At 41.4% G+C, this 24450-nt stretch overlaps 1 protein-coding gene across 1 annotated transcript in view; it reads left to right on the forward strand.

The window, feature by feature from the left end:
* ptpn11a (protein tyrosine phosphatase non-receptor type 11a) overlaps positions 1–22008 on the forward strand; it is a 37297-nt gene extending 15289 nt beyond the window's left edge. Inside the window, exons 6-16 of the mRNA XM_063013602.1 lie at positions 3290–3403; positions 3511–3607; positions 3701–3780; positions 6423–6566; positions 11970–12101; positions 13628–13782; positions 14580–14647; positions 14747–14898; positions 16854–16966; positions 19641–19741; positions 21230–22008. Of these exons, the coding sequence (XP_062869672.1) occupies positions 3290–3403; positions 3511–3607; positions 3701–3780; positions 6423–6566; positions 11970–12101; positions 13628–13782; positions 14580–14647; positions 14747–14898; positions 16854–16966; positions 19641–19710 (1125 nt within the window). The 3' untranslated portion in view covers positions 19711–19741; positions 21230–22008. The remainder of the gene's footprint in view (positions 1–3289; positions 3404–3510; positions 3608–3700; positions 3781–6422; positions 6567–11969; positions 12102–13627; positions 13783–14579; positions 14648–14746; positions 14899–16853; positions 16967–19640; positions 19742–21229) is intronic.
* Positions 22009–24450: the final 2442 nt, after the last annotated feature.

A 24450-nucleotide genomic window follows, 5' to 3' on the forward strand; every position in this document is an offset into this window, starting at 1 on the left:
GATATTTGAGGCAAAAAAAGAACTTAATCTATTATAGAATGAGTCTGTAACATAATAAAACATGGAGAAGGTGAAAGGGGTGTGCAGACTTTCCGGCTTGACTGTAGATCATGGCAATATAATTCCAATGTCAGCACTATAAACAAATATCTAAATAATTACATTTGCATTGTAAAGAAGCACATTACATCTGAATCTTACTCGTAACCCTCTCTCCCCAACAGAGTATTTATTTCAAGTAGATGCTACAGATTTTGACATGATAAGCGTTTTGCTTTCGTTCATACTGCCGTTTACTCCTTTTACATGATATGCAGCAATACAAAACCACTTTCTGCTGGCTGTGCCACTGAGCGCCAGGCTTTTAAAACAAGACACATTATTGACTGACAGTATTGACAGTTTATTCGCATGCACTTTTAAGTTGTACAACCCCAAATCAGAAAAAGTTGGGACAGCATGGAAAATGCTAATAATAAAAAAACACATTTAGTTTCCTATATTTACTTTGACTTTTATTTGATTGCAGACAGGATGAACCTGAGATATTTCATGTTTTGTCTGCTCAACTTCATTTCATTTATTAATAAACATCCATTCCTGCATTTCAGGCCTGCAACACATTCCAAAAAAACTTGGGACAATAAGGCATTTAGCACTTTGTAATGTTGCCATTCCTTTTCACCACACTTAAAGACGTTTTGGCACCGAGGATACCAAGTGATTTAGTGTTTCAGCTTTTATTTTGTCCCATTCTTCCTGCAAACACGTCTTAAGACGGGCCAGTGATAGCTCAGTGGTTAAGGTACTGGACTAGTAAACAGAAGGTTGCCGGTTCAAGCCCCGCCACCACCAAGTTGCCACTGTTGGGTCCCTGAGCAAGGCCCTTAACCCTCAATTGCTCATTGTGTTCAGCTCATTGTGTAAGTCGCTTTGGATAAAAGCGTCTGCTAAATGCTGAAAATGTAAATGTAAATGTTAAGATGTACAACAGTACGGGTTCGTTGTTTTCACATTTTTTGTTTCAAAGTTCTCCACACATTCTTTATTGGGGACAAGTCAGTTCTGCAGGCAGGCAGGCCGGTCCAGTACTCATACCCTCTTCTTCCGCAGCCATGCCTTTGTAATGTGTGCAGCATGTGTCTGGAAAAGATGACATCATGAAGTGTAAATGACCTTTGCCAAGGGCACTGACACAGCACCATACCATGACAGACCCTGGCTTTTGGTCTGGATGGTCCTTTTTATCTTTGGTCCGGAGCACACGACATCCATTTTTTCCCAAAAAAGACCTGGAATGCTGATTCATCTGACCACAATACACGTTTCCACTGTGTGCTGGTCCATCCTAGATGCCTCTGAGCCCAGAGAAGTCGACGCCGCTTCTGGACATGGTTAACATAAGGCATTTTTTTTGCACAGTAAAGTTTTAAGTCACATTTGTGCATGTAACTCTGTATTGTAGTGCATGACAAAGGTTTGCCAAAGTAATCCCTCACCCATGTGGTTATATCAGCTATTGTTGAGTGATGGTTCTTGATGCAGTGCCGTCATTTCAATAATTTTCTCGCGCATTTGTTGACAAAATGATGAGCAAAGATAAACAGAGGATTTCCAAAGACTCAGCCTTTCCTAGATGCTGTTTTGTACCAAACCATGATTACAATCACCTGTTGACATCACCTGTTTGGAATCACATCATTAATTAGTTTTTTCACCTCATTACTAGCCCTAAATTTCCCATGTCCCAACTTTTTTTTGGAATGTGTTGCAGGCCTGAAATGCAGGAGTGAAGGTATATTAACAAATGAAATGAAGTTGAGCAGCCAAAACATGAAATATCTTTGGTTTACACTGTCTGCAATCAGACAGTTTGGGTTGTATTTTAGTTTTTAGCAAGAAAGTTCTGACAGCGGTCTTTGTTTGGAGATGTGAGAAAATTAAAAAAAGGGGGGGGAATGGGTTCATGAAACTTTATTGCTTCAATCAGCCGGCACATAAAATTTTATTAAAGAGCTACAAAGCCACGACAAGCAATTAGTAAACATAGGATTGCTGTTTATAATGCAAACCCGGTCTCCCTGTTTTACAGCTCACTAATCAGCATGCCGTATTTTTTCTCACAATGACATGGTTCTAATTTAAAGTGGAATTTAACTAGTTTAGGATTTTGTAAAAACGGTGAGAATCAGTTTCTCTCTGCCATGTCAGTGCTTTGTTTTGTCTACGTTCTATAAACTATTAGTCTCATTGGTGGAGTCAAAGTTAAATCACATTAAATTTTCAGTGCATTGTCAAAGCACCACTTCACTGGCCACATACTGATCAGCCATGACATTAAAACCACCTCCTTGTTTCTACACTCACTGTCCATTTTATCAGCTCCACTTACCATATAGAAGCACTTTGTAGTTCTACAATTACTGACTGTAGTCCATCTGTTTTTATACACACCTTTTTAACCTGCTTTCACCCTGTTCTTCAATGGTCAGGACCCTCACAGGACCACCACAGAGCAGGTATCATTTAGGTGGTGGATCATTCTCAGCACTGCAGTGACACTGACATGGTGGTGGTGTGTTAGTGTGTGTTGTGCTGGTATGAGTGAAGCAGACACAGCAGCGCTGCTAGAGTTTATAAATACCGTGTCCACTCACTGTCCACACTATTAGACACTCCTACCTAGTTGGTCCACCTTGTAGATGTAAAGTCAGAGACGATCGCTCATCTATTGCTGCTGTTTAAGTTGGTCATCTTCTAGACGTTCATTAGTGGTCACAGGACGCTGCCCATGTGGCGCTGTTGGCTGGATATTTTTGGTTGGTGGACTATTCTCAGTCCAGCAGTGACAGTGAGGTGTTTAAAAACTCCATCAGCACTGCTGTGTCTTTTCCACTCATACCAGCACAACACACACTAACACACCACCACCATGTCAGTGTCACTGCAGTGCTGACTCTGAGAATGATCCACCACCCAAGTAATACCTACACTGTGGGGGTCTACAGGAAATGCAGGAAAGGAGGTACAGTATATTAACAAATGAAATGAAGTTGAGCAGACAAAACATGAAATATCTTGGGTTCAAACTGTCTGCAATCAAATTAAAGTCAACGTGAATGTAAGGAACACTGCATTTTTATTTTATTAGCATTTTCCCTACTGTCCCAACTTTTTCTGATTTGGGATTGTACAAATGAATGTGAATCTTTGGTATAGAATGAATATCATAATTCTGCTTACTAGTTTGTTTCCATTTTCAACGATTTGCTTTGTGTTGTATTCGCAGCCTCTTAACACAACACGCATTAACGCAGCCGAGATCGAGAGCAGAGTACGAGAGCTCAGCAAGCCGACTGAAGCCACTGATAAAGTCAAACAGGGCTTCTGGGAAGAGTTCGAGGTAGGCAGCATCGCCCATGCCATTCCCGACATCACAATGTGCTTGTGCGCTTAGCAGGGCAGGAGATTCACGCCTTCCATGTTTGCTCTTTCTCCGACCGTGTTTAGACGCTTCAACAGCAGGAGTGCAAGCTGCTGTACAGCCGTAAAGAAGGCCAGCGCGTCGAGAACAAGAACAAGAACAGATACAAAAACATCCTTCCCTGTGAATGGATTTGCTTTGTTTGACTGTTGAAATGCCTTTTATTTAAAAGTCAAGGATTGTGGCTGAATTTCCTCTCACTTTGTTCTCTTGCAGTCGATCATACGCGAGTAGTTCTCAAAGACGGAGACGCGAACGAGCAGGGCTCCGACTACATCAACGCTAACATCATCAAGGTAGGAAATGACACGATGGACTCCCGAACACAAAAGATGAGGGCAATTCGATGTCGTAAATGTGACCTTTTGATGCCCATTGACTTAGAAAGTGTCTCATTGCCTGTACAAACAGTGAGCGTGTCTGTCTAACATCTAATCTGACCTTTCAGGCTTCCTCACAAATGTTTTGACCTTTGTAGACTTGGATAAAAATTCATGTATGATAATGAAAGAGACAAACATAGAAAGGTCTGCTTGACGAATGCACTCTATAGACAAAAGTTTGTGGACACCCAGCAGCAGAAGTTCACTTTTAAAACCATCTAACAGTCCTCACCCATTTCGAAAGGAAAGAATTTGAATAAGTCAACATGTCTGTGGGGATTAGGGACAGTGGTAGCCTAGTGGGTAGAGCTTTGGGCTATCAACTGAAAGGTCGAGAGTTCGGATCCCAGCTCTGCCATGCAGCCACTGTTGGGCCCTTAAACAAGGCCCTTAACCCTCTTTGCTCCAGGGGCGCCGTACAATGGCTGACCCTGCGCTCTGACCCCAGCTTCCAAACAAGCTGGGATATGCGAAGAAAGAATTTTGTTGTACTGTACGTCTGTATATGTATAAATGACAAATAAAGGCATTCTATTCTATTTGCATCAGTAGTCAGTATTCCAATACATCCCTTTAGGATCAGCCATAACATTAAAACCACCTCCTTGTTTCTACACTCACTGTCTATTTTATCAGCTCCACTTACCATATAGAAGCACTTTGTAGTTGTACAATTACTGACTGTAGTCCATCAGTTTTTGTGCATGCGTTGTTAGCCTCCTTTCATGCTGTTTTTCAATGGTCAGGACTCTCCCAGGACCAGGAGCAGGTATTATTTGGGTGGTGGATCATTCTCAGCACTGCAGTGACACTGACATGGTGGTGGTGTGTTAGAGTGTGTTGTGCTGGAATGAGTGGATCAGACACTGCAATGATAGACTAAGAAGAGTCCACCAACCAAAAATATCCAGCCAACAGCGCCCTCTAGGCAGCGTCCTGTGACCACTGATGAAGGTCTAGAAGATGACACTCAAACAGCAGCAATCGATGAGCGATCGTCTCCGACTTTACATTACAAGGTGGACCAACTAGGTAGGAGTGTCTAATAGAGTGGACAGTGAGTGGACACGGTATTTAAAAACTCCAGCAGCGCTGCTGTGTCTGATCCACTCATACCAGCACAACACACACTAACACACCGCCACCATGTCATTATTGCTGTAGTGCTGAGAATGATCCACCACCCAAATAATACCTGCTCTGTGGTGGTCCTGTGGGGGTCCTGACCATTGAAGAACTGGGTGAAAGCAGGCTAAAAAGGTATGTAGAGAAACAGATGGACTACAGTCAGTAATTGTAGAACTACAAAGTGCTTCTATATGGTAAGTGGAGCTGATAAAATGGAGAGTGAGTGTAGAAACAAGGAGGTGGTTTTAATCTTATGGGCTCTAGAAGCCAAAGAGGAGCTTAGTGACTGCTTTGCCTCCACTGACTAGACTGTGCTGCAGGAGTCATGTAGAAATGTTGAGGGGCTCCCACATTGTATAATAGACTAACTGGACAAGCCCTGGATAATCAGCAATGTTAAGGTACTCCTGAGCAAGAAGATGGGGGCATTTAAAGACTGGAATGACTCGGAGCAGAGGAGCATACAGAAGGAACTCATAGTCTTCTTGAGCAGAAGTTGCAGGAGAATAACATTAGAAAGGTCTAGGATGGTATGAAGATCATTATAGGCTGTAAGCGGAGGACTGCCCGTGCATCAGACGGTAATGTGGAGAGAGCGATTGAGTTCAGCCTCTTCTATACCCTGTTTAATTGCCCTGTTCCATCATTTACTGCTAGCATCTGTCTAGCTATCACCCCCACACCCTTCCCTGCCAGGCTCCTGCTACTACTACTCCTCCATTATATCTAGCCATTAACCCTTTACCCACTCCCACAGCTTTTTATGCACACCTCCCCAGGACATCAGACAACACAGCCCTCTCCTCCTCCCTCTCCCACACTAGCACATCAGATCAGGTCAGCAGTTCCCCTGCAGTCCCGTGGTCCCCCCTTCCCCCCTTTTTCGCCACATATCATCACTGCAGATCAGGTCAGAGGTGAGCTGAAGGAAATTAGCACCAGGAAATTGAATAATGTGTGCTCGAGACTGAATGCTTGAAATCCTGTGCAGCTGAGCTAGGAGAAACCCCTCCAGTTCATCTTCAGTACGATTATGCATGTAGGGAGGGTCCCTATACTGTGGTTGTGAGGGCATCATGTTTCATTCTTGTGCACAAAACATAGTATGAAGACCCTGAAACGACTTCTCCTCTGTCTACTCAGACCCCAGTTTCAACATGCGTTAGATTCTCAGTTTGCCCCCCAGGAAAAGATGGATCTAGAGGTTGCCATCCTCTATGGTCTCTACAGGGTCTGTTCTCACCTGGACAAGGAAAGCTGCATTGGATTGCAGACTGACCTCACTGGCAGACCACAATTACAATTACTGACTGTAGTCCATCTGTTTCTCTGCATGCTTTGTTAGACCCATTTCATGCTGTTCTTCAATGGTCAGAACTCTTCCAGGACCACTGTCATCAAGTTCTTTTTCTGTTTTTTTTTTGCAGCCGGACAACAATGCCAGGTTAAAGAAAAGCTACATCGCAACACAGGGCTGCCTGCAGAACACAATAAGCGATTTTTGGAGGATGGTGTTTCAGGAAAACTCCCTTGTCATCGTGATGACAACTAAAGAAGTTGAGAGGAGCAAGGTATGTTTTTTTTTTTTTTTACATTTATTTATTTTATTTTTTTTGCTTTGCCCAGGTTTGAATACTGCCGCTGTTGATCTAGCATTGCATTTACAGCAGTCTTCTCTGTTAAAGCAGGGCTAAAGACAATTTTTCTGTATGTTATTAATGTGGTTTTGTTAAAAATACAGTCAAGTCGGAAAGTCTGCACACCCCTTTCACTTTCTCCACGTTTTATTATATTACCAACTCATTCTATAATAGATTAAGCTAATTTTTCTACACAAAATAACCCACAGTGACAAAGTGAAAGCAGGTTTTTAGACATTTGAGCTAATTTATTAAAAATAAAAATGTAAAATATCATATGTACACAAGTGTACACACCCTTTGATATGACACCCAAAAGTGAGCTGAGGTGCATTTAGTTTTCACTGATACTGCTTGAGATGTTTCTACAATTTAACTGGAGTCCACCTGTGGTAAATTCAATTGATCGGACATGATTGGGGATTGCCAACACCTGCCTATATAAGGTCCCACAGTTGACGGTGCATATCAGAGCAAACTCCAAGTCATGGGGTCAAAGGAATTATCTGCAGACCTCAGAAACAGGATTGTGTCAAGGCATAGATCTGGAGAAGGGTACAGAAAAATTGCTGCAGCTTTACAGGTCCCAAAGAGCACAGTGGCCACCATCATTTGTAAATGGAAGAAGTTTGGAAGCACCAAAAATCTTCCTAGACCTGGTCGCCCGGCCAAACTGAGTGATCGGGGAAGACGGGCCTTGTATACCGGAATACTAAGCGTCACCTCTGGAGGAAACCAGGCACCGCTCATCACCTGGCTAATGCCATCCCTACAGTAAAGCATGGCGGTGGCAGCTTCATGATGTAGGGATGTTTTTCAGCAGAGGGACCGGGGCGACTAGTCCTGATAGAGGGAAAGATGAATGCAGCTAAGTACACCCAGATCCTTGAAGAAAACCTGCTCCAGACCGCTCTGGACCTCAGACTGGGGTGAAGGTTTACCTTCCGACATGACAACGACCCGAAGCACATAGTTAAGAGAACAAAGGAGTGGCTTCGGAGAAAGTCTGTGAATGTCCTTGAGTGGCCCAGCCAGAGCCCAGATTTGAATCCAATCGAACATCTGTGGAAGGAGCTGAAAATGGTTGTGTACCGACGCTCCCCATCCAACCTGACGGAGCTTGGAAGGATATGCAAAGAGGAATGGGCAAAAATTTTCAGAAACAAGTGTGCCAAGCTCGTAGCTTCGTTCCCAAGACGCCTTAAAGCTGTAATCGCTGCCAAAGGTGCATCAACCAAGTTTTAGGCTAAGGGTGTGTACAGATATGTAATCCTTAAATAAACACCAGATTATGAATCTATTCCCGCCTGCACAACCCCTGACCTGATCAAGTTTCTTATTACCTGTCAGGATTGGGTTCCCACACAGAACCATTTCGTGTACAGAAAGCCATGCTGGGCTCCATGTAACGACCCCAAACATTCCTCCCTCATCCACGGTCAGTTGCGTTTTTGTGGACGCTTGTCCAGGTCTGTGGCTCTGCTGAGATTCAGGCTCGCGAGTTTGAACATTCTTCAGTTTTGTAGTATTGTAGATTTTTAATGGTCTTTCAAATATGTTTTACTCTCATGCAGCCATTCATAATTTTCTGTTTCACTGGTCTGTGAATAGGGGCTGATAAAGAGGCCAGTTTCTCTTAATCATTGATTAACATGATGAGGTCAGAGGAACTTCTGTTGACCTTCAAAAATCAGGCAACCAGTATAATTAAAACGCTTCTCATTTAAAAAATGTAATAAAGGCAATAATAAAGAAGCTTAGTAAGTAAAGCTTCAATGATTGCCCGATTGCGTCATGCTTCCTCTCCACTGATGCCGAAGCTAACCCACGCCCCCTCCGACACGTGGGCAGCAGCCGTATGCATTTTGTCACCCACACCAGACGAGATCAGCTGCGTAGCAGCTCTGTGTATGGAGAGACACACCCTGATCCGTACTCTTTCCCCGTCTCTGTGCAGGCGCCATTAATCAGCCACCAGAGGTCGTAGTTGCATCAGTTATGAGAGAGTACCTATCCGGCTTAACCCACCCCTATATGAACAACAGGCCAATCGTTGTTCATGTGGCTGCTCAGCCCAGCCAGCAGGCAGAGCTGAGACCCGATACAATGTATTCGAGATCCCAGCTCTGGTGTGCTAGCCTGTGTTTTTACCACTGTGCCACCTAAGCGTGTAAAAAATGTTAGTCAGAGATGCAGTAGGTTAGGTTAGACACAAACCCAGCCTGAACATGGCATCCCCCCATTGCGCATTAACACACCTATTCATTTCCATCTAGGTGCTATTTAGAATAGAATTTGTTGTACATCTGCTTTGGTTTTGTGAGGTAGAAGAGGTAGCAGGCACTGTTCTCAGAGGAAAACTCACACAGACACACGGAAAACCACTTAAAGACCCCGACCTCACCGACAGTCACAAGGGTCGAATCCATCAGACCTATGCTGCTCTGAAGCACTTCACCACAATTAAGTATTCTCCACCTACACCAACCTGTGCAACCATGCCGACTGGGTCACCGAGTCCAGTCTTTCAGTTTTCAGTTTGCTGAGAGAAAAAGGGTTTTTCTTTATACACAAACCAAATGCCCACTGTTTTTACACCGATGAGGCATAACATTATGACCACCTTCTTGTTTCTACACTCACTGTCCATTTTATCAGCTCCACTTACCATATACAAGCACTTTGTAGTTCTACAATTACTGACTGTAGTCCATCTATTTCTCTGCATGCTTTGTTAGCCTCCTTTCATGCTGTTCTTCAATGGTCAGGACTCTCCCAGGACCACTACAGAGTAGGTATTATTCGGGTGGTGGGTCATTCTCAGCGGCCTGCCAACTCTCCTGACCTGAACCCCATAGAGAATCTGTGGGATATTGTGAAGAGAAAGTTGAGAGACACAAGACCCAACACTCTGGATGAGCTTAAGGCCGCTATCGAAGCATCCTGGGCCTCCATAACACCTCAGCAGTGCCACAGGCTGATTGCCTCCATGCCACGGCGCATTGAAGCAGTCATTTCTGCAAAAGGATTCCCGACCAAGTATTGAGTGCATAACTGAACATAATTATTTGAAGGTTGACTTTTTTTGTATTAAAAACACTTTTCTTTTATTGGTCGGATGAAATATGCTAATTTTTTTAGATGTTTTCATGAGCTGTATGCCAAAATCATCAGTATTAAAACAATAAAAGACCTGAAATATTTCAGTTGGTGTGCAATGAATCTAAAATATATGAAAGTTTAATTTTTATCATTACATTATGGAAAATAATGAACTTTATCACAATATGCTAATTTTTTTAGAAGAACCTGTATATGGTTTGTGAGTCGAGGATCACTCCGGTTTACAAAACAATAACTTTTAATCCGAGTATGAAAACTTCAGGACCATAACATACAGCTTTTACGAGTTTACGTGTTACAAGACTGAACGACATCTCAGTATCAAGCACTCTGATTGGCTTAGTTATGTAACCGAGCGTCGTAGTGATGCACTCGCTTAATAAAGAAATAAATACACGGTATATTCACAAATTGTCGGGAGCAAAACACTTTATTAACTTCTTCTGTTACTGTACTGAATAGCGGATAGCTAGAGCCAAGCACGCTATCCCATGCACTATGGAAGCCCCAAAGGGTCAAAACACACTCACTTTGCGTAGAAACGTCCATCAATCCATTGTCACAATACAAGCACTTTAAGAACTGGCTTTCCTTCATAACAAAAGAGTGACTTTCCATTTTATTTTGGTATTCAGGTTTTACTGTAATGCTGTTAAGTAACTTATTTGTTTTTTATATTCAAGTTAAGCTGCTTCACCACTTGTGAGTGGAGATTTTTGTTCATTTTTAGTGTATCACTGCATTAAACAGAATTATGTTCTTTGAATATGAAGTTCAAAGTGAAACTGTAATTATCTCACTTCATTTTTACTACAATGCTGCACTAGGTTTGTTTACTTTTATTTTGTAAAAGAACATTAAGCAATAGCTTGGATGCAGGCAATTTTTTCCTACAGCACTGCAGAGCTATTCAGTTGTTAAACATATACATTGGATTAATTTGAATAACTGTAATGTACTTGAAGTATGCACTGTGTGAACAGTATTATCTAGTTCTTATCTAGACAATATCTAGAAAATACAAGTATCGGTTTGAGAATCGGTATCGGATCGGGATCAAAATTAAGGATCGGGATCGGGAACAAAAAAACATGATCGGGACATCCCTATTTAGAATTAAGAACTTTGTCTCAGTCATTGTTATGAATTACAGCTTTAAGACTTCTATAGTAAGAAATCATTTGCAGCACTGTGGCACACTGTTTAGTGTGGCCTAGTTTTCTTTGCAAATTGCCTTCAGTTCCTCAAGGTCACAAGTGTTCCCTCTGATGGACTCAATTTCCTCCATGAAGTTTCAGTTGGATTAGAGTTGAGAGGTTGACTGGGCCACTCGGTGACCTTTAACTTTTAATAAAAAGAAGAAAACAAATTAGAGTTTTGAGTTCGTGTTGTTTGGGTTGTTCTCTTGAGATGAAATTCTTGGTCTGATGAGATTAAATTCTTCTCTGATATACCCTAATTACCCTTAGAGAAATTCCAGTGACCTGCACAGAGGCCTGACAGAGGTCTCAGCGCCACTGAACAACTTCGGAATGAACTGGAACATCAACTAAAGATTCCTTGACCAACATCAGTGCCCGGACATACAGTACAAATGCTTCTTTGATTGAATTGGCACAGATTCCCACAGCTGAATTAAGTCTTGTGTGAAGTTTTTTTTAGAAGAGTGGATGTTGTTGTAGCTGAAAAGATCACATAGAGGTCTCTATTTTAATACCATTTAGTGGCTCAGTGGGTAGCAAGGTCCTGGGTTCGATCCCCAGGTGGGGTGGTCCGGGTCCTTTCTGTGTGGAGTGTGGAGGTTTGCTCAGAGTGCTCTGGTTCCCTCCCACAGTCCAAAGACATGCAAGTGAGGTGAATTGGAGATACCGTGTGAACTGATGAACCTTGTGTAATTAGGTAACTACCGTTTCTGTCATGGATGTAACCGAAGGGTGTAAAACATGATGTTAAAAATCCAAATAAATAAACAAACAAGCTCATGGTTAGGTGTCCAAATAATTTTGGCCATAGTGTGAATATTTATAATAGTGAGAGAATACTTCTTACCCTATTAAAATTTGAAAGGTTTTTTATGTTAGTATTTGTCATTATGAAGTTAAAATACATTGCGTGTGTATTACAGGTAAAATATGCAGAAAACACTTTACCTTTACTGTTTAGTGGTGATCAGATGAAAGAGCATGTACTGATTTTAGTGTGTCGTTACAGAGTAAGTGCGTAAAGTACTGGCCGGATGTCTCAGCGCTGAAAGAATACGGAGCGATGCGTGTGCGCAACGTCAAAGAAACATCAGCACATGATTACATCCTACGAGAGCTGAAGCTTTCCAAAGTTGGACAGGTAATTACAAATATTTTGAACCTATGCTATTTTCCAGACTTACTTGATCTAGTATTATATGGGGAAAAAATTATACTTGATTGGGCAATTTACGTAAATTACGTCCCAATTGGTTCTGGGACTGGTGTCGAGTTTAAAAGTCATCGAGTCTTAAGGTATTTTTTCCCCACAAGGATATATGAGAAACATGTTATGATCAGCCATAACATTAAAACCACCTCCTTGTTTCTATACTCACTGTCCATTTTATTAGCTCCATTTACCATATAGAAGCACTTTGTAGTTCTACAATTACTGACTGTACTCCATCTGTTTCTCTGCATACTTTTTTAACCTGCTTTCGCCCTGTTCTTCAATGGTCAGGACCCCCACAGGACCACTACAGAGCAGGTATTATTTGGGTGGTGGATCATTCTCAGCACTGCACTGATTCTGGCATGGTGGTGGTGTGTTAGTGTGTGTTGTGCTGGTATGAGTGGATCAGACACAGCAGCGCTGCTTTGAGTTTTTAAATACCGTGTCCACTCACTGTCCACTCTATTAGACACTCCTACCTAGTTGGTCCACCTTGTCGATGTAAAGTCAGAGACGATCTCTCATCTATTGCTGCTGTTTGAGTTGGTCATCTTCTAGACCTTCATCAGTGGTCACAGGACGCTGCCTATGGGGCGCTGTTGGCTGGATATTTTTGGTTGGTGGACTATTCTCAGTCCAACAGTGAGAATGAGGTGTTTAAAAACTCCATCAGCATTGCTGTGTCTGATCCACTCGTACCAGCAAACCAGTAAACTTTAACATTTGCATTTTCCATGCTGTCCCAACTTTTTCAGATTTTTTTTGTTGTAAGTTACCAATGCACCACTGAGTGCGCACCAACAACATACAGGCGTTTTGATTTGATTAAGTGTCTTGTGTCCACATTTATTAATGCACACTATTTACTGCCCTATCAGCACCATCTGTTCCATCGTTCCCCAAACCTCTAGCTGTCTGCTCCACTGCACTTTCATTATTTTTGCCGATCTGTGTGATCATTAACTTTGACCAGAGAAATAATATCAATTCATAGTGCTTGGCTGCACAGGCCGAAATCTGGGAGCTTTTAAATCCCAATACAACTCGCTTTCAGAGAAAAATAGCACAGAATGTGATGTATTGCAGAACCCTGTTGTATTATTTTAAATACAAAAACAGGCTTTCCTTCATAAAAGAACTTCACGTTCTTTAAGTGCTCTGTAATTGTCTGAAGAACATATTTTAGTGCTTTTAACACCAAGCCAATGGTGCCCCAAAGAATGGTGTATATATATATATTATATATATACAGTATGTATATATATATATATATATATATATATATATATATATATATATATATATATATATATATATATATATATATATATATATATATATATATATATATATTATATATCACCTAGGTCTTACAGACTCCATAGCACTGGTTTATATACTTTCAGCCAGTGTATGTACATGTCTCCAACAGCAGTTCTCTCTTTCCACAGGCAAACACAGAGCGCACCGTATGGCAGTACCATTTTCGTGCCTGGCCTGATCATGGCGTGCCCTCTGACCCCGGCGGTGTGTTGGACTTCCTGGAAGAAGTCAAACTGAAGCAGGAGAGTATTCCAGAGGCAGGACCTGTCGTGGTACACTGCAGGTAGAGCAAAGAATGTTTTTGTTTTTCACTAGCTATACACTGATCAGCCATAACATTAAAACCACCTCCTTGTTTCTATACTCACTGTCCATTTTATCAGCTCCACTTACCATATAGAAGCACTTTGTAGTTCTACAATTACTGACTGTAGTCCATCTGTTTTTCTGCATGCTTTGTTAGCTTCTTTCATGCTGTTCTTCAATGGTCAGGACTGTCCCAGGACCACTACAGAGCAGATATTATTTGGGTGGTGGATCATTCTCAGCACTGCAGTGACACTGACATGGTGGTGGTGTTAGTGTGTGTTGTGCTGGTATGAGTGGATAAGACACATGATGGAGTTTTTAAACCACTGATGAAGGTCTAGAAGATGACCAACTCAAACAGCAGCAATAGATGAGAGATCGTCTCTGACTTTACATCTACAAGGTGGATCAACTAGGTAGGAGTGTCTAATAGAGTAGACAGCGAGTGGACACGGTATTTAAAAACTCCAGCAGCGCTGCTGTGTCTGATCCACTCATACCAGCACAACACACACTAACACACCACCACCATGTCAGTGTCACTGCAGTGCTGAGAATGATCCACCACCTAAATAATACCTGCTCTGTGGTGGTCCTGTGGGGCTCCTGACCGTTAAATAACAGGGTGAAAACAGGTTAAAAAAGTATGTAGAGGAATAGATGGGCTACAGTCAGTAATTGTAGAACTATTGTTATGGCTATTCAGTGTATATAATACACTTGTGCCAAGGCATGTTTTAGCTATTAACAGTAATTTTGTCTTTCCATCAGTGCTGGGATTGGACGAACAGGAACGTTCATTGTGATTGACATCTTAATAGACATCATCAGAGAAAAAGGTAAAGTTATGGTGCTGGAGGGCATATACACATTGCATATTGAAATGTGATGGCATAAAGGACGTTTTGCTAATTCCGCTGCTTATTCTCTTCATTCAGGAGTGGACTGTGATATTGATGTGCCTAAGTCCATCCAGATGGTACGTTCACAGCGCTCGGGAATGGTGCAGACGGAAGCACAGTACCGCTTTATCTACATGGCAGTTCAGCATTATATCGAGACACTGCAGCGCCGCATAGAGGAAGAGCAGGTGTGTGTGGAAACATCTATTGCAAATAGCTTTTTAATGCATCGCTCTAAATTATGCTCATTTTTACAAAGCTTTGGAGTCTTCATGGCTCATGCGACCCTGACCAGGAGAATATGAAAATGAAATGCTGTTAGGGCTGGGCGGTATATCACAAATATCTATATATTTGATATTACTTTTTACACGATGTTGAAAATGACCATATTCGATATATCAAGTATGCATAGAATACACAAAACAGAGCACAATTAAAACAGAGCACATAAGCGCTGCTCAGAACGCTTTCCTACGGGTATGAGCGGGTGGGCGCACGCACGCACACACATGCAAACTGAATCACTGAGTCAATGAGTCAGAAACAACTCTTTTCCAACGAATTATTCATTGGAATCGAATCAGGGAGCTGTGCTCTTATCTATGGTGAAGATTCATTCGTTTTGCTCACTCTGTTTCATTATGGTGTCCTGCTCAAGCAAACTTAATGAATCAGTTCCTTTGTTAAAGAGATTTCGAGGTCAGGCCTTGATAAACAGCTGGGAAAAAAACAATCAATCAGAGCTTCTGAATTTATTTACATCGACATTTACATTTTCTGCATTTAGCAGATGCTTTTGTCCAAAGCGACTTACAGTATACAGTCTAAGCAACTGAGGGTTAAGGGCCTTGCTCAAGGGCCCAACAGTGGCAACCTGGCAGTGGGTGAGGTTTGAACCAGCAACCTTCTGTTTACTAGTCCAGTACTTCAACCACTAGGCTACACCTGTACCCGAATTCAGATTTTGGGCGAAATTTCAATCTCTCTCTCTTTATTGGTTGTTGTATAAGTGACAGTTTAGTGAACGAATTACCAGTTTTAGCTTTTTACCGCGAAAGCCGAGAGAATAAAAGATCTAAAACGGTTTTTATTAGTTAGGTCGATAAAAACAGTTGGGTATGCAAACTGGAAATATTCTGGAAACATACAAGATGGTCACCAAGAAGAAAAAAAGTAGATTATATCCCTAATTGAACAACACACGGATATAGATTTGGTCTTAATTTGAAGAAAAGAAGCTCAGGTAAGCAGCGGTTATGATTTTCTGCTGCTGTGTGGTTGATCTGAGTCGCGCTGCTGCTGTTTATTGTTCTCTTTCATTTTGCAATGATAGCAAAGCATTATCAAATATTGTGATTTGATGCTCATTTACTTGAAGTAAAACAAACAGCATAAATGTGATAGATATAATATTAATATTGCCAATAGCAATACAAATACAGCCTTGTAATAATACAAAATATAAACACTAATTCTGTCAGTGTATCAGAATGACAGTATTGTGTGTTTGTAAGATGACTTATAAACAAAATAAGCTAAAATACGGGCAGTGGCCTGCCATTGTACTTCAAGTTTACATTATATCGTATCGTATATCGCCACTTCTCAAAAGCATATCGAGATATGACTTTTTTAGTCATATCGCCCAGCTTTAGCTGCTGTCACCTGGGTGAAGTTTAATAAGATGCAAACCTCAGTGCTATCATGTGTTATAGCAGTAATGCAATATATGCATAAATGACACAGGCAACGCTCGGGTGGCACACTGTGAAAACTTATAGCCCACTATCACCGAGATCCAGAGTTGAATTCTTGATTTTCAGCTGTGCTATCGACCAGCCTGGCATCTACACAAACATGGCTGTATATGGAAAGAGTGGGAAGGGGAGGCTGAACACCATAGCCATTAGGAGGCATACTTGCCATTGCGCTCTCAGTGCCAGTATTGACCCAGATAAAATAAGGAGGGTTGCATTAGAAAGGGCACCCAGCATAAAAACAAATCAGGTATGCAGATCAGAATGATTCGCTATGGCAACCCCTAAACACTAGAGCTGCCTAGAAGGGGAAAAATATTCCTCATCATACTTTGTTTTTGCATCCCTGTTGTTGACTGATTTTTTTGGCTTCTTTCTTGTAGAAAAGCAAAATCAAAGGGCGGGAATACACCAACATCAAGTATTCACTGTCAGATCTGACCACAGGGGACCAGAGCCCTCTTCCTCCCTGCACACCTACGCCAACCTGTGTTGAGTGAGTAGCTTAGCACCTTTCAGCTTGATCACATCAAAAGCTAGAGCTTCCTAGTCGGGCAGTTTAAATGCTTTAAATCTGTGTATCTCTGTATGTTCCTCAGACACAATGACTTAGAAAAGATTTACCCAACCTGTATTATCACTTGATAATTTTAATGGCCAGGATGCAATGGTGCAGTGGTGTGTTCCATATACACCGACCAGGCATAGCATTATGACCACTTTTCTCTTCATCACTGCACCTGTTAGTGGGTGGGATATATTAGGCAGCAAGTGAACATTTTATCCTCAAAGCTGATGTGTTAGAAGCAGGAAAAATGGATTTGAGCGAGTTTGACAAGGGCCAAATTGTGATGGCTAGACAAGATGTCAGAGCATCTCCAAAACTGCAGCTCTTGTGGGGTGTTCCCGGTCTGCAGTGTTCAGTGTCTAGCAAAAGTAGTCCAAGGAAGGAACAGTGGTAAACCAAGGCTCATTGATGCACGTGGGGAGCGAAGGCTGGCCCGTGTGGTCTGATCCAACAGACGAGCTCCTGTAGCTCAAATTGCTGAAGGAGTTAATGCTGGTTCTGATAGAAAGGTGTCAGAATACACAGTGCATCACAGATTGTTGCGTATGGGGCTGCATAGCCGCAGACCAGTCAGGGTGCCCATGCTGACCCCTGTCCACCGCCGAAAGCGCCAACAATGGGCACGTAAGCATCGTAACTGGACCACGGAGCAATGGAAGAATCATGTTTTACATCACATGGATGGCCGGGTGTGTGTGCGTCGCTCACCTGGGGAACACATGGCACCAGGATGTACTATGGGAAGCTGGGTTGATGGGGCTTTTCATGTCTCTCTATCAAGCCCGGAGTGGCTAATCGGGAGATTCGGGAGGATTCCCGATGGGCCGTCTCATGTCAATCTCGAGTTTGGACCGGTTGGATGGGAAAAATTATTTTGACACTTATCTAATCTTCTTCTTGCATTCATTCTCCATTCATCTGACAGCGCAGCCCCTACATCGCAGTAGATTAGATGGGTTCTACCATCTGGGGGAATTCTCCCCTCCCAAGTTGGTTTGGCCCACGAGGCGTCTTTTGTGGCGCGCTGGTGAAAGTAAATATAGCAACAGAATAGCACAAACCATCAGTCGGTGGTGATGGAGGGCAGGAAGAGGCCAGGTGGAGCCGAAAAGGCCAGGTTAAAAAAAAAAAAGAAAGGCATTGGAAGAAGATGCTGCCAAATGTGCCAAATTAACAGAGCTGTTTTTCAGAGGACAGACCCCATGCAGCCTGTATTGCGCAACATTTGCAATGTCAACTTATCATAGTTTATTTTGTAGAACCCAATACACACCATTAATCACAAATATCCAGTTTCAAGCTGAAAATAATAAACATAATTTGAAGTGTAATATATTAAATAGCCTAACTCATTAATGGAATGTTTTTGTTTAAACTAAGATAGTTATTTGTAATGTAAAATATAACGTAGAGAATATACATGATATATGTTAAATTGTTCAGACATTCAGAAAGATGTCAGCACGATAGCCTAATTTATTTTAACAAATGGAGACAAATAACCTAAATCACTATCAATTTTACACCATCATAATAAAGGCTAAATTGTTAAAAAAAAAAAAAACTTCAAGCATATTATGTTATTCAGCAAAATAGGCTAACCCTTAATGAAATGTTTTTTTTTAGCCTCAGAGCAGCAGATAAGCCATGTCTCATGTCTATAGACAATGACACCGTTATTAATAAAGTTATAGAAACCAGTGCACTGCTTAGGAGGCTTTTGATGCTGTATGTAGCCTACTAAATATGCGTGTAGTAAAGCTTAGTGTAAACCTAACAATAGAGCACCTCTCAGTTGGGAAGACAAATGCAGTTTTAATTTCAAATTAGTTTTATTTCAACTTATTGCTCCTGTACAAATGTAAATACGTTTTCATCTTTATCCATTTTTTTTACCTTTTAAATCTTTATCTGATTTAAATTTGAATGAAACATGTTTAAGTGAAGTGTTTTCTGTTAACTTACCAACATATACCTGAACTTATACCCAATAAAAAGGCATTGTAAGAGCTAGCTGCTGTTTCATTTATTTAAATTCCTCCTGCATGGAAAAAGTGGGCCGGGTTTTGGCATGAAACTCCCGGGCTGAAAAAGGGGCCCACTCCGGCCCTGCTCTCTATACGTGATACGACTGTGTGGAAAACCAAAACTGGCAGTTGATAAAAAGCGGCTGCAAATTGGACATGATTGAGGGGGCGTGATCTTTTTGATCAGATCAGGTCCCTTCTTGATCAGATCAGTCCCCTTCACAACTGGGACTAGATTGAAGATAAATGGGAAAAATAAATAAATAAAATAAAATAACTCTCATCTGTGTAAAGTTAAAATGTAAAGTTGGCACGCTTGGCTTCTAAGATGATATCTCTCTTGAGCTGTTTCTATTTTTTAAAGCCACTTTACTATAAATGGCAAGAACCCTTTTGTTTAATGTATTGCCTGTTATAGCAGAACTTCATGTAATGACAAAACGATCATGTACTCTTCTTTTCTGATAATGACTGGCCTGTAAGCTTTGACATCTCACATATGGAGCACTCTGCATTATTCAGAACATGTGGTGTCTTTGGCATCTGGACTGATCCTAGCATGTGTGTGTGTGTAGTATGCGGGATGAAAGCTCCAGAGTCTATGAGAATGTGGGTTTGATGCAGCAGCAGAAGAGTCACAGATGAGGCTCTGACTCCAGCACTGTCCAGCTTTCAGGTAACAACCTTCACTGCATCAGGGCCGGTATCAGCCTGGACCTATTTTAGATCAGATTTTATGTTAAATACAACCCCAAATCAGAAAAAGTTGGGACAGCATGGAAAATGCAAATAATAATAAAACACAGTTTCTTACATTTACTTTGACTTTTATTTCATTGCAGACAGGATGAACCTGAGATATTTCATGTTTTATCTGCTTAACTTCATTTATTAATAAACATCCATTCCTGCATTTCAGGTCTGCAACACATTCCAAAATAAAGTGGCGACAGTAAAACATTTACAGCTTTGTAATGTAATGTGATTTAGTGTTTCAAGTTTTATTTTGTCCCATTCTTCCTGCAAACACGTCTTTGTTGTCACATGCACGGACGTCCCTGGAAAAGATGACGTCTTGAAGGCAGCATATGTTGCTCTAAGATCTCAATGTACTTTTCTGCATTAATGCTGCCATCACAGAAGTGTAAATGACCTTTGCCAAGGGCACTGACACAGCCCCATACCATGACAGACCCTGACTTTTGGACTGGATGGTCCTTTTTGTCTTTGGTCCGTAGCACAAGGCGTCCATTTTTTTCCAAAAAAAGACCTGAAATGCTGATTCATCTGACCACAATTTACGTTTCCACTGTGTGATGGTCCATCCTAGATGCTTCCGAGCCCAGAGAAGTCAACGCCGCTTCTGGACATGGTTAACATAAGGCTTCTTTTTTGCACAATAAAGTTTTAAGTGGTATTTGTGCATGTAACTCTGTTTTGTAGTGCTTGACAAAGGTTTGCCAAAGTAATCCCTCACCCATGTGGTTATATCAGCTATTGTTGAGTGGTGGTTCTTGATGCAGTGCCGTCTGAGGGGTCGAAGATCACGGGTTCAGCTTAAGCTTGAATTGTTTAATGATATTATTCACTATAGAGGGAGAAATATGCAAATCCCTTCCAATCTTTCTTTGAGGTACATTGTTTTTAAACATTTCAATCATTTTCTCACACATTTGTTGACAAACTGGAGATCCTCTGATTATCTTTGCTCATCAAAGACTCAGCCTTTCCTGGATGCTGCTTTTGTATCAAACCATGATTACAATCACCTGTTTGGAATCACATCATTATTTAGTTTTTTCACCTCATTACTAGCCCTAAATTGCCCCCATCCCAACTTTTCTTGGAATGTGTTGTAAGCCTGATATGCAAGAATGGAGGTATATTAACAAATGAAATGAAGTTGAGCAGACAAAGTAAATGTAAGGAACACTGCATTTTTATTTTATTTACATTTACCATACTGTCCCAATTTTTTCTGATATTTAGTTGGCCCTAACAGACAAACATTGTTATTAGGAATCACCAGCTATTTGAAAGTTTGCAATCCAGTTTCTACCAAAACAATACTGTAAGTAATTTAGCCAAGGCTGCAAAATGCAGATTTTGTTCCAGCTCTAAATGTTTTGTTGCATAATGACCTTACTGTGTTCTCTTTTGGCAGCAACCATTTTTTTGTTACCGCCAGCTGCACCAGAATGCCTGAAATGTGATCATCGCTACACAAAGATGAAAATCATTGTATGAAAATGCTAAACAACTAAAGCAGAGACCAGTCTGTGAGGGCTCAAACTAGGGAAGGAGTATATTTATTCATCCTCCCTGCGAAGTAGCCTTTTCTCCCCCCTACGTTGAGAAACCACTGTGAACATCATGAAGCCTTACTCCTGATGATGGAGGCGGGAGAGAGCCCCTGCACAACACGAACTGATCCGCTGTGGAGTTCTCCGCAATCCATTCAGGCTACAGTTAGCAAAATGTATAAAGATTTTCCTGCTTTTCCTGTCTTGATCAGATCTTCATGCATCTTTTTCTTTATTCTACGTTTTCTTTCTGTTTTTGCTTCTGTTCTGTTTTAAACCAAAGCAAGCTTATGATTATCAAAGGAAAAAGGGCTGTGCTAGACACTCAGCCTCAACGTGTTAACCATGTATGTTTATGGGAACAGTGCATAAGGGACCCCTCTACACCCTTAAAGGAATATTCTTTCTCAAACCAGGGATGCCTTGTAGTGCCCAGTGTGGAATATTTGTATGAGTTCATGTATTTCCATCCAGTCTGAAGTCTTGATTCCTTTCACAGTGCAATTCCATGTTGAGAAAGAGAAAATGAGGCTAAGCCAGTTTTCAGGAGAGACTTGATATGAAAGTTGTCGCCACTCATTTAGCTCTTTGTCTCCAGACTTAAGGAATTGTCCTGACTTGGATGTTTCAATAGTTTAATCCTGGTTGTGTCAAATGTTAATGATTTACTACCATGCCACCTAGCAGCCTTGCTGTTATTGCTTGTTACTTTTTATAGTTTTTTTTTTTTTTAATGCAACCTTTGCCTTATACACCGATCAGCCATAACATTAAAACCACCTCCTTATTTCTACACTCACTGTCCATTTTATCAGGACCCCTACAGGACCACTACAGAGCAGGTATTATTTAGGTGGTGGATCATTCTCAGCACTGCAGTGACACTGACATGGTGGTGGTGTGTTAGTGTGTGTTGTGTTGGTATGAGTACACTCACTGTCCACTCTATTAGACACTCCTACCTAGTTGGTCCACCTTGTAGATGTAAAGTCAGAGACGATCGCTCATCTATTGCTGCTGTTTGAGTTGGTCATCTTCTAGACCTTCATTAGTGGTCACAGGACGCTGCCCACGGGGTGCTGTTGGCTGAATATTTTAGGTTGGTGGACTATTCTCAGTCCAGCAGGGACAGTGATGTGTTTAAAAACTCCAGCAGCATTGCTGTGTCTTATCCACTCATACCAGCACCATGTCAGTGTCACTGCAGTGCTGAGAATGACCCACCACCCAAATAATACCTACTCTGTAGTGGTCCTGGGAGAGTCCTGACCATTGAAGAACAGCATGAAAGGGGACTAACAAAGTATGTAGAGAAACATATGGACTCAGTCAGTAATTGTAGAACTACAACGTGCTCCTATATGGTAAGTAAAGCTGATAAAATGGACAGTGAGTGTAGAAACCAGGAGGTGGTTTTAATGTTCTGGCTGATCATGTACATGCAAAATGTCATCATTTTTCTGAGAATAGGATTTGTATGTAACTGACAAAAGTAGAAGGAATTCACTGATGCACTTCATTTTATTCTTGTAATATAAACAATTGAGAATATGATACCTGCCACACACTAACACAGTTGGGGAAAGAGGCGTGTTTAAAACAGTATTCCATTAGCCTTCCGGAGTTATGAGACTTTTTAATGGTTTGGGAACTGAACACACTAACTGTTGCAGTTTTGCAAGGGGAATTCTCCATTCTTGTTTGATAGGAGACTTCAGCTGCTCAGCAGTCCATGGTCGCCTTAATATGATTCTCCTCTTCATGATGCAGCATACATTTTCAATAGGGGGTAGATCTGGACTGTAGGCAGGTCAGTCAAGCTTCTAAAGCCCAGCTGATGTGGTGCATACAGAACAAAGCCTGGCATTGTCTTGTTGAAATGATCACAGACTTCCCGGGAAAAGATGTCGCCTCGATAGCAGCACGTCTCTCTAAAATTGAATTTATGTTTCTGTGTCAGTGATGCAAGCTGTGGTCACTGCTGCTTCCACATACCATGACGGTTGTCGACTTTTGGTCCTTTTCATCTTTTTCACGGAGAACTCGGCGTCCTTTGAAATGTCCTTTGGGCTCATCCAATCACAGGACACATTTCCACTTTCTTTGTCCAGCTGAGATCAGCTCTGGCCTCGAGAACTTTGTACAACTGTGTGTGCTTATAGAACTGATGTACGGCTTTCTCTTCGAGTAATCCTAGGTTGCATTTACTGATGCGCTGATGAACCATGTTAGGTGACAACAGTTTTATAAGCGGTATACTGAGTCCATGTAGTATTATTTATCATAGTAGCGTACCGGTTTCTGATGCAGTGCCATTTCCAGATTTCCTGAACCTTTTTACAGTATTATGTATGGTAGATGGTGAAAGGCCCAAATTATTTGCAATCTTGCATTCCCTCTCTCTAACTATTGTTTGTCTTAAAACACTAACTTCAGTATTCCTTAAATTTTGAACTCTATTTTGCCTCTATTACTTTTAAGTGTGTTGCAGGCATCACATTCAAGTGTGTTTATACAGTATTTACAAACTACACTGAAGTTGATCAGTGTAAACGTTGGAAATTCTGCTTTTGTCAGTTACATAAAGATTCAAGAGAGTTAGCAAATTACAGCCATAACATTAAAACCACCTCCTTGTTTCTACACTCACTGTCCATTTTATCAGCTCCACTTACCATATAGAAGCACTTTGTAGTTCTACAATTACTGACTGTAGTCCATCTGTTTCTCTGCATGCTTTGTTAGCCCCCTTTCATGCTGTTCTTTAATGGTCAGGACTCTCCCAGGACCACTACAGAGTAGGTATTATTTAGGTGGTGGATCATTCTCAGCACTGCAGTGACACTGACATGGTGGTGGTGTGTTAGTGTGTTGTGCTGGTACGAATGAATCAGACACAGCAGTGCTGCTGGAGTTTTTAAATACTGTGTCCACTCTCTGTCCACTCTATTAGACACTACTACCTAGTTGGTCCACCCTGTAGATGTAAAGTCGATCGAAAGATGATCGCTCATCTATTGCTGCTGTTTGAGTTGGTCATCTTGTAGACCTTCATCAGTGGTCACAGGGCGCTGCCTACGGG

This window comes from Trichomycterus rosablanca, chromosome 18, assembly GCF_030014385.1.
Source record: "Trichomycterus rosablanca isolate fTriRos1 chromosome 18, fTriRos1.hap1, whole genome shotgun sequence".
NCBI lineage: Eukaryota > Metazoa > Chordata > Actinopteri > Siluriformes > Trichomycteridae > Trichomycterus > Trichomycterus rosablanca.